Source organism: Nestor notabilis, unplaced genomic scaffold (genome assembly GCF_000696875.1).
Source record: "Nestor notabilis isolate BGI_N333 unplaced genomic scaffold, ASM69687v1 scaffold23530, whole genome shotgun sequence".
Classification (NCBI taxonomy): Eukaryota; Metazoa; Chordata; class Aves; order Psittaciformes; family Psittacidae; genus Nestor; species Nestor notabilis.
Genome location: NW_009910103.1, coordinates 6,418 through 17,424, shown reverse-complemented (window position 1 = coordinate 17,424; position 11,007 = coordinate 6,418). Strand labels below are relative to the sequence as shown.

The 11,007-nt window shown below is 39.4% G+C and overlaps 1 protein-coding gene across 1 annotated transcript in view; it reads left to right on the top strand.

Annotated features, from left to right (window-relative positions):
- The window catches only part of CFAP43 (cilia and flagella associated protein 43), a gene marked incomplete at its 5' end in the record, with an annotated part of 45,587 nt that extends 35,119 nt beyond the window's left edge, over positions 1–10,468 (top strand). Inside the window, 10 exons of the mRNA XM_010024411.1 lie at positions 42–149; positions 1,538–1,624; positions 1,924–2,012; positions 2,408–2,615; positions 3,302–3,414; positions 4,205–4,361; positions 6,205–6,369; positions 8,360–8,440; positions 9,501–9,654; positions 10,311–10,468. Coding sequence (XP_010022713.1) covers positions 42–149; positions 1,538–1,624; positions 1,924–2,012; positions 2,408–2,615; positions 3,302–3,414; positions 4,205–4,361; positions 6,205–6,369; positions 8,360–8,440; positions 9,501–9,654; positions 10,311–10,468 — 1,320 coding nt within the window. The remainder of the gene's footprint in view (positions 1–41; positions 150–1,537; positions 1,625–1,923; positions 2,013–2,407; positions 2,616–3,301; positions 3,415–4,204; positions 4,362–6,204; positions 6,370–8,359; positions 8,441–9,500; positions 9,655–10,310) is intronic.
- Positions 10,469–11,007: the final 539 nt, after the last annotated feature.

Below are 11,007 nucleotides of genomic sequence, written 5' to 3'. Positions count from 1 at the left end.
GCAGGAATGTTAATTTATTTTGTATTACAATCATTTCACAGGAAGAACTCAAAATAGTCAATCTTGTTTATGCTTTAATGTTGGATGAAGAGTTGGTCACCAGAGAAACTGGACTTCATAATTTCCTTATGAAAAAGGAGAAAGAAAAAGTAAGTTGTCATTTGAAATGCTGTTCTTAGGAAAAGTGTAATATTTAAAATATAGTTTCTTGTGAAGACTGCTTTTTCCAAATAAAAATTTTGCTATAAATGATATTCTGACAATTTACAGGGTTGATTTTTTTTCAACTGGTGCAGGTGACAAACATTATAAATACATATGGTTTTGAATAGATACTCATCTTGGTTCATCTGGAGTTCTTTGGTAAAACTCCATACATTCAGAAGGGCACGTTGCTATTTCTTTTCTATATATAGTATTTTTTAGTATACAATATCAAACTGGAAGCACCAATTATGATGCTTTTATGACAGGAAGGTGCACAAAAGAATGTGTAACACCACCACATTTTCCACTTAGGTGTCTAATGCATACCGGGGCCAGTTCAAAGCATAGAGGGAGATGATATGTATGAGTATCTGACCATGCAAACAGAATATACCACAACGTACAAAGTGTTTATGGTCTCATTGACCGATTTAACCTCCTGAAGAGTTTACCCATCCCTGTCAAACCACACATAAAAGAAGACTGGAGAGTACAAGTAGTAGATCTGGATTTCAGTACAAGTGCTTGCTACCCACAGCACTAATTTTCAGGGACAGTTCTGATTCCTGTGTCCTGCCCATACTTGTGTGACTCAGGTGTTATAAGTGGTGGTAGTCTGCAGGTTGGTTCTGGTGCTTGGAACAATATAGCCCATTTGCCTTCATGGACCTGTTCCTACGTCCACGTTTCTGTGGACTATACTAAAATATACATACATACATATATATACACACACATACACTAATGCCTCCCCATGTCAGATCTACTCGACCTGTGCAGACCTCTGTGCTTGCAGCTGCAAGGAGCCATTGTTTGGAACTAGATGATCTTAAGGTCCTTTCCAACCCAAACTGTTCTATGATTGTATGATTTGATGAGCTTAGTATCCTGACATATAGCAGAACTATGTCATGACAACAGGAAAACTGCATTCTAAAATGAAGAATGCTTTACTGAACAGCATTTGGGAATTTTTGACTGGGCTTACCTGTGATCACATGAAAGGAAAAGGAAATCTCTATGCAAGCATAAACAAGTAGCAACATACCTTTTGAAGTTTAAAAAGAAGGTTTAAAGGATTTGCATAAGGTATTTCCTACACAAATTTCTTACTTTCTTAAGCAATGGACTAGTTCAATTTCTCACCTGCTCACTTTTTAGCAGTATCTACAAGTAACCCCCTGAAGAAGGCATTATATTGATAGTAAAAATGGCTCACAAGGTTTTCTCTAGAAATAAGACAGTGTCAGCTTTACCAGTGTATATGAATGGCCATTCAGTGTTTCTGCTGGCTGAGTTTCATTCCTGAAATCTTTTGGTTTTGCTACAGGTCAAGACTGCAAGAACAATCCAGATGACAAAAAATAAAATCGAGGCTTACATAGATATCTATGAAAATGCAGTAGTTGAAGAGAAGGTGAGACTCTTGACAAACACAGTGAGGTTCAGAAGTTAACAAGTTAATGCTGTGTCTTGATAATGAGAACATACTTCACTGTAAGCATGGGACGAGTTCTGGTCAATGTGCTGATCACTGAAATTAAGCAGTAAAGGAGAATATGTGTGCAGAAGAATTTATGAAATAGTACAGCTTCCTGTGATGCTTGGGAGTACTTGGAGAAGCACCATATTCTGTATTTCTAAGATATGGGCAGGTTGATGCTCTTTTTAAAAATAACACTGTGGTAACAAGAAAGCTTTCTGTTTCCCTCCTAGAATGTGGATTCTAGTTTTACAAGGGAGCTTGCTGACGTACCTGATGATTTCCTTGATGAACTTCTCCAGCTCTACAGGCAGCAACCAAAGTAAGATCCCCCTTCATTCCATCTGTTTAAATACTAGTATTTTTTGTGAGTCAAAAGTGAGAATGTTTTTTATTTCAATAGTCTAAATTTTTTTGATAATCAGACTGCCTGCTTTTTATTGGCTAGTAACAGTGGTTGATTTCCTGTCATACTAACAGCTGCTATTTTGAGTACTTGCATTGCCTTATTCTCCTCACACAATCCACTTTAAATGCAATCTAAGTAATCATCAGGTCTCAAAAACATATATTCTTACTTTGTGTAAGACGTAGTATTACCTATTTGCTCTTCGCAAGAGATTGGGAGTATGAAATGTTCTTGGTTGTTTGTGATCTTCTTTTATGCAAGAGAGAATTAAAAGAAAACACTGTATGTACTCTGTGTGTGTGCACTAGGACTCCAGTGACAGAAACTGTCCTTGACACAGCTAACCCCTATGGGAAGTGTTTGGGCTCAGCTGAAGATAACAAAGATGCACTTACCCTTTTAATGAAAGCCATGGATGAACTGGATAGTCCTGAGCACATGCCTAATGGCTTAGATTTGTCGATATGGGAACATTTTTGTCTAACTAGACGAAATAAAATGGAGAGTGAGGAGGTGGTAGGTAAAATTCTTTATTTTGCCAGTACTCTTCTTGATATTCCCAGGTCTTAAACTTTTTTGGAGTTCAAGTGGTAGTGAAGTAACACTGCAGGACACAAAAGCTACATTTGAGTTTGAGAGTTCCTTCTGGCCACAGAAGCTGTAGTTCTCCTTCAGAGGAAAAATCAGCCTATTAATGTGGACAGACTTGATCAGAATGATTGTGATCTTAATATGGTTTCATTTTTTAAAAAGGATCATTTTCCTTTATCTATACCAAAAAACTGTTAAGGTATTCGATTTCTATGATCTGTCGGAGTAATTCTCTCCCATTAGCTTATCTACATTTGCACCAATGCATTCCCAATTCTTAAGAAAGGGTGTTGCTGGAAAGTTCTAGTTTAAAAGCATGAAGGTGTAAATCTGAAATATCCAGAGACAGATAATGAAATTTGACCAAGAGAAAAAGAAGTATTAATTTCCTTCATGTGAATAAACTATGCATAAATGAATAAATACCTTTCTTAGCAGAGTGTAAGGATTGTAACCTCTCTCTCTCATGTGCTCTACTGGGATCCTCAAAATATCAGGCTGCATATTTATACATACATATGTCTTCTTAAGAACTTGTCTTCTCTGTTCTTGAAGAGACAGAGACAAGACAAGTTGAAAAAGTTCAGAATGTCATGGTGTTGCTTGCTTAGGTGAAATGGAAGTCCCAAACACTGGCAGAGATGCAGGCCTTCCTCCAAAGAAGAGTAGATGACAGTGACATAATTGAATCAGAAATAGAAGACATTTTCCAAGAACTCACTTGGTAATTTTGTTTCTTTTTTCATATGTTCAGCTACAATTTAATCCTCCACCAACACAGAACCAAAAGCTACATACAGAAGTACAGAGCTAACACTCTTTTATCTAGGATTCATACGAGACCTATGATATTTCTGAAATGAGGTGTAATTACAGCACATGTGAGCAGGGCACACCACTCTTAGTCTACCTTCTTAAGTAACAACATCAGGAAGGACAGCACCGTGGTCTTCAATGCAAACTGACTGCCCAAACCTACAGCATACAGTGAATCCCCCAAAGCCTTCAAGGCCATATATGTGCTAGCTAGCTCAGTCAAATTTCACTCATGTAGGCCTAAGGTTCAGTGATCACTCCTAACTGCAATACACCACATGACACCTGATTTCACTGACCTGCTTAGACCTGCAGTATGTCCATGACATGAGTTTCAGATCCATTGTCATTCAGGAACAAACCCCAGGATAAATTATAAAAGAAAACGGGTGCTGGCTGCGAGTCTCCTCCGTTTCCTTTTCAACTGTTAAGATTTCTGTTCAGTAACAACACTTTCTCTCACATCATCTGCTAGAGGATGTTAAACTTCATCCAGTGGTTGAAAACTTCATGTCTGGAAATAAGGTGCAAATTCTGTAGTCACTTTGGGAGAAAATAGGAAACAGGCTGTCAAAAAGTAACCCCTAGATAAACATAGCACTTACCAGCAATAAATATAAACATTTTGAGAATCATGGGAGGATTTACATAATCCTGTTGAAAGCACTGAACTTTATTTTTATTTTCTGCCATTTTAGGCTGCAAGAGGAGAAGATGAAACTTCAATTGAATTTGACTATCCAGTTTTTGCTAAAGCAAGGACAGGTAGAACTGGAAAACACAGAGATCCCAGAATACAGTGATGCCATTCTCATTCATAAGAGCGTTATTGAAGAACTGAATCGCAGCATCACGGTAATTTACATTATCCAAAGGAAATTTAGGCTTTTTAAACACATGTATTGTCCTTCAGGGACTCTGCTTTTTCTCCAGAAACATCTACTTTCAGTTCATTACTACACACCAGTAGGCTCAATTGTAATCTAGAAGCTATTAGGAATTCTGTAATGTCCCTTATCGTGATGTAAAGACTGCAATACAGACTGCTTTCTTGATGTTTGATCAATACAATTCAGATCAATGAAACAGAAACAGCCTTTAGACATGCCATCACTCACACACACATTGTAAATAGAAAATGCTAATATCCTGGGCACAAGTCCAAAAATTCCCTCAAGGCAAACTTACAGTCATGCTAAGTAGCATCTGAACAGTAGCTTACATTAAGATTTAAAAAATTAATGCACTTTTCTATGTAAGGTGAAATTGGTGATCATACTTGAAATAGTTTTTCATACTTTTCAAACTGGTGACGTGTCACAAGTGGGGTTCCCTGGGACTTGCTATTGGACACAACACTGTTTAATATCTACATAAGTGATCTGAAAGATGGCATCAAGTGTGCCGTGGCTGAGTTTGCAGGTGATACTAAACTGGAATTGGACACTTTGAAAGGGAGAGCCATCCTGCAGCATGACCTTGACAGGCTGGAAGAGTGGGCTATCAAGAACCTTATGAAGTTCAACAAGGGCAAGTGTAAGATCTTGCACCTGAAAAAACAGTCCAAGAGTGCAGCACAGGCTGGGATCTACCTGGCTGGGGAGCAGCTCTGTGGAAAGGGACCTGGGGGTCCTGGTGGACAACAAGCAGAAGATGAGTGAACAGTGTGCTGCTGCAGTGAAGAAAGCCAGCAGATACTGGGTTACATTGACGAGGTTGTCAACAGCAGAGATAGAGAAGTCATTGTCCCACTCTGCTCAGCTCTTGTAAAGCCACCCCTGGAAAACTGCATTCAGTTTTGCTCCCTACTAGACAAAAATGATGTGGACAGGCTGGAGAGGGTCCAGAGAAGGGCCACAATGATGATCAAAGAACTGGGAAGCCTGCTGAATGAGGAAAGGCTGAGACACCTGGGTTTGTTCAGCCTGGAGAAAAGAAGGCTCAGGGGGGACCTCATCAGCATGGCCTAGTATTTAAAGGGTGGCTACAAAAAAGACAGAGACTCCCTTTTTGCAGGTGTCACATGGAAAAGACAAGGGATAATGGGCACAAGTTACTGCTGGGGAGATTCTGGTTGGACACTAGAGGAAAATCTTTCACAATGAGAACAATCAGCCATTGGAATAATCTCCTCAGGAAGTAGTGAATTTCCCCATATTGGATACTTTTAAGATCCAGTTGGAGGCGGTGCTGGGCCACCTGGTCTAGACTGTGTTTGCCAAGAAAAATTTGACCAGATGATCCTTGAGGTCCCTTCCAAGCTGGGAGTCTATGATTCTGTGATTCTATGATACTCTCATTAAACATTCTTTTATTAGGTGTTCTAGCTGTACAAAAATAGCTGCTTAACTGCTCCTGCACAAAGCCTTCAGTAGCAACTGCAAAATACTTTATGCAGTGCAAGCTTATATTTTGTAGAGCTAAAATGCCTTCACATTCTTATAAAAGTTAGAAAGATGGAGAGAGAGCTCCTACTAACTTTCTTCATCTCCTTTTATAATCCAAGGCTGTGGCACAGAGCTTAAAAGGGTACAAAATTCCACAAAAGATAACCATCTGGAGCAAAGTCTGGAAAGAGGGTGCAATATAGCATGTTTTCCTTCCTAAAATTGTAACTTTGGAAACTTGCCTATCTTGTTGCAAATAACAATTCCATAATCTGTACAGTGTGTTAATTAAGATTAATCTATTTTTTCAGGCTCAAGGAGAAAAAAAAATTGCTAGCATGGTGGAATATAAAGACTTCTCTAAAGGGATATATCAGCTGGAATGGGAACACAGGAAAATGAGAATGCAGATAGAAGATCTTCAACAGAAGGCTCGGGATATTGTAACACTAATTATTTCCAGAGATCGCCAGCGAGTGAGTTACTTTCTCTAATTCGTATTTTGACTGCAGAACATTTTGCTGCCTATACCTGTAAGATCATTTCTGCCTCATAAGTCTTTTACTTCTACTGAGAAACCTGATGCCTAATAGTTCAACAATTCAGCTTTCAAAGGGTTAAGTTTTATCCTGGAGATTGATCAGTGCTGAAGTTCTTTAGGATGTTCAGGTGTTAATGAAGGCAAAATTAGCCCTAAGTCTTAGTGTTTCAAAATTGGCACTGAGAGTAAGGAATCGGGGTTTTGCAGCCACAAACAGATCTTTCAAATCAAGCAGCAACATTTCCTTTAAAGTGAAAGGTCTGAAGTGCCCTCGTCTGGTATCTCACAGAAACAACGTAATTTCTGCTCAGGGTGCAAAGGTTGAGCATTCCTACAGGAGCTTCACTGAGCCCCAATCACTGCCATTTGTTGGCCCAGCAGCAGGATGGCAGGTAGTTGTTTTGCCATGCCTGGGAGGCAAGAGGCAGCAGTTGGCCAGCAAATCAGCACCCACATAGCTTTGAACAAGCCTAGCTGGCAGGCCAGAAAACAGAGGTAAAGGGTGTGAGAGAGAGACAAGGATACCAGTGGGAGGAGAGAGGAGCAGGAAGAAAGGGGAGGCCTGAGGTTATTGCAGTATGGGATGTAGAGGACTGCAGAGAAAGCTGATGAAACTATGGCGATGAGGGGGGGAGCATAAAGGCTTATAGTAAGGGTTGTTGGAGGATGAGTATATTGCAGCGGGGGAGAGCTCAGATAAAGCAAGCACAGAGAAAATGAAGAATGTTGGAGAGCAGGTAAGGATATTGCAATTCAATCAGAAGATGAAAAGAAAATCCAAAACACACGTTTTGCTCAGGCTTCATTTGTTTTGCTGCTCTCCAAAATGCTTGTTCACTTCTGAATCACACCCAAGGGACTTCCATAACTAACACCAACAAAACAGCTTTCCAACAAGGTGATGTGACAACACTGAAAAGTTCTTGTAGCACATTTATCACCAGAGTGTTGCCATTAGCTCAAACTTAATTTAAACTGATGAACAGAACTACTGCCCTTCAGAGAGACTTAAACTTGCCCATGGCAGAGGCATATACCAGTTTGTTCAGAATCTGAATGCTCTGAGGGGCTTGACATCACTTTTTGAGTAGGAATGTGAGGTTAGTGGAAAAGCCAAGGCAACAGAGACCCCAACAATTGGAACAGAAAGACAGATGGCTTATATAAATGTGTGTGGACAAGGACCTGAGAACACCTGGAATGAGGGCTATTAACGAAGCAGTGCATGGAAGAAGTTTAGTGTTGTACTCAAGGAGCCTGCTGGGTCTTTCCTGTTTCTCCTTCTCTAACTAGAGCAGTCCATAAAATTTTACTGGTCACTTTGGTGGGGCAATACTCTGGAAGGATGAATCTATATCTACAGAAGCCTGTCTACTGCCCATTATGGGTCATACAGCCTGTTCTACCATTTGTCGTTTCATAAAGAGGTATTTTAGTAGCACTGTGCCCAAGAAAAAATCTTTACTAAATCCTCTGAAACCTGAATTACTATGCAGATACAAGAACAGTAAAAGAAGTAAGAATTACTAGGAAGCTACTTGACAGAAAATAATCACTTTCTTCTCTGACCTAAAGACAGACTACACAGCACTTTGGCTTCCAGCTGTGTTAGCTTAGACTAGCTAATAAGCAAAAGTATAGCTTGGTGGAGGGGTTTTGACGACCTCATGACAAATCTACTCAGTGTTTGTTTCCATTAACACATAATAGTTAACATTCTTTTTAACAGCAGTACAATCTAGTATTCACACAACATCCAGGAATATCTCTACTACGTCCATTTATGATCACTAGTAAGCCTTTCCACTGTGCAGAATTCTAGGGGTTTTGAGTTTCACATAATGTAATTGTCTTTAGAGAAGTGGGAAATTGTTGAGAACAAACAGGCTTAATAAGATGCTTTCTTTCTGGTTTTAATTCATCAGCTCCTAACTGTGCCAAACTACAACCGCAACGTTGCCCACCACATTTCAGTGATGGAGCAGACTCTTGGCATCATGGATGAGGTAAATCCTAAAAGTGAACCACCACATCTTTAGTTTAAATGCAACTCCTCTCCTTCATTAGCAAGAGGTATTTGTAAGGGTTAAAGTTCAACTGATATAGGCATACTAAGTCAAGGACTGTTGCGGCATAGCCGTAACAGTACACACAGATGGATTATCTATCTATCTAACTATCTCCATGTATTTATTCATCTGCCTTTAAATAGTTTCTTCAGCTTGCACTGAGCTGTCTACAGCAGCAGTTCTCTAAAGTCTTTGGAAGCAGTCATCGTACATGGGTTGCTGCATAGATCAACTCTATGGAGAGAAATCTACTTACTCTGTTACTAGAACTAAATGCTTTCCTTCCTGAACATCTGAATGCAGATCTGCTTATCACTTCTTACACAGCATTACCTATAAAAGTCACTCTCCCATTCCTAATGAAGCATTCTGCCAGTCTTCACTGCTTAAAGTTTCTCTCCATGAGTGCCAGCCTGTTCCTAATATCACTGCCCCCTTATATTCAAAATGAGACACAACAGTCTGATTTGCTGACTCCCTCATCTATTTCAACATTCAAATTGTCATTATGCTTGTTTTCAAGTGATTCCACTGGATTTTTTCTAGGTTGCTTTAGCTGGCATCAGCCTCCTCTTCTTCTTCAAGCTTTAGTATTTATTTTGGCCCTCTACAGCTCATCCGACAACTTTAGCATGACCACCCTTTCTTCAGCAGCTCCTAGCAGCCAAGAGAGTTTCTTAACTCACTGATTCCATTTGCGTCCTTTACTCCCTTTCCCTTTCAAGTTTCATTTTTCATAGATGTCTCTCCCTGACCCATACTTCTTTGGTCCTTGTCAGCCACTTAAATTAAAATACCATAAAGCATACTGTAATATGGTGTGCATGAAAGACACTATACAAAGTAAAGCTAGAATGTGCTGCTAGCCAAACCAAAATACACAAGTTCATTGAGCTACCATACAGTGCTTTTATGATTATAGGTTTCCATCGTAAGTTTGTCAGAACAGCTTTTGTGTAATCTCCTATATTTGCTTTATTCATTTGGAAATGGACAGCTGCACAAGAAGAATGTGAAGAACCGCCAGAAAAAAATTAAAGAGTTGGAGAAGTGCATCAGTTTAAAAGAGCAAGAAAACTATGAGCTCAGCCTGGAGCTGAAAGAAATGCTGGTCTCTACTTCAGAAAGGAGGCATATCTTTGAGGCAGCTGGTAAGTCACAGTAACACACTTCAAGTCACAAGCAAAGAACATTTATAAAATAACTCAAAGGCTAGAGTCCTGTTCTCCATCAGCATCAGCTAAGGAGGAAGGAGCACCTACTGCTTGATTACTGTGTGCACGACTAGCATTGCCCTTTCTCCCACAACAGTTTAACATTGTTTATTTAAGAGAATACCTAGAGACTGTTTCTCTTGTAGACAAACCTAATTATCTAAATTGCTGAAGCTATTTAAGTCAGAATATTACAGTCATTAATAACTTCCATCAGGCAACAGGCTTTCATTCTTTCTCAGAACTGTTCAACCCACTTGCTTCCACCATTGAAGGGATCAGAGGTAGTAATGTGAAGCTGAGAAGGGTATTCATTATTAGGAAAACTGTAGAGTTCTTTCCACTAATGGAAAACAGGTATTTAAATAGTGGGTACTTGCTAGAAACTAAAGGAAGCATTCCCAGTGCCTTTTGGAATTTCTTTTTGCTTTATTCAGTACTATAAAGGCTCTTACACCCAACTGTGAGCCTTCTTTAAAGTGCTTGCCTGTTTTATACAGAACTTGGAATAACCCCAGGACAGGTCCAATAGAAATAAAGACTGTGCATCCCCTACAAGTACAGGCTGACCCTTATTATTTTGTTTTATGCAGACACACAGCATATTTCTAAAAAGGTTGCAAGGCAGCGCTACCGAGAGATTTTGAAGCAGAAACACCTACGGGGGCTGATAAAGGAAGAGAAAGAACAGTTTGAAATTCTTCAGGCACAAGTTGAAAGACTGCGATCAAGACCATTCCCTATTCTTTAAAACTCAGAGTCCAGGTAGATATACAATGCCATGGTCTGGGAGAAGAAAAAGAGCTTTGACATCTACTTTTTCTCCCTGAACTTTTCCTTCCACAAACATATTTCTTCTGTAACTTCTTTAAAAATAACTTGTTTGAAAGATGCATGTTTGTCTGTTTTGTACATTTTATACCTATTTCAGTTCATGGGATTTATTGCTGCTGATTTGATTATATAAACCCTACAGCTCATTGCAGAAAACAGGGTACAAGATAGTGTAGACTGATAGAAGAATGGGTGTATTTTTATAGCCTTAGTCTGCAATTATAGAACATTCTGAAAGTGAAGCACTGCAAGTAATCTATGAATTTTCACCTGCTAAAATTCATGTCTGTGGTTTTGATTTCATTTTGCTTCTCTAAAACTATTTACATCTGTGATGGCAGAGGTGTAGGTTGCAAGATGAAGGTATGCTTTGGCACAACCACGTGTGCTACCTGTCCCAGTCCTGAAAGCTGCTGCGGCTTATGATAGCATAATTACGCACAGTCACCACTGGCA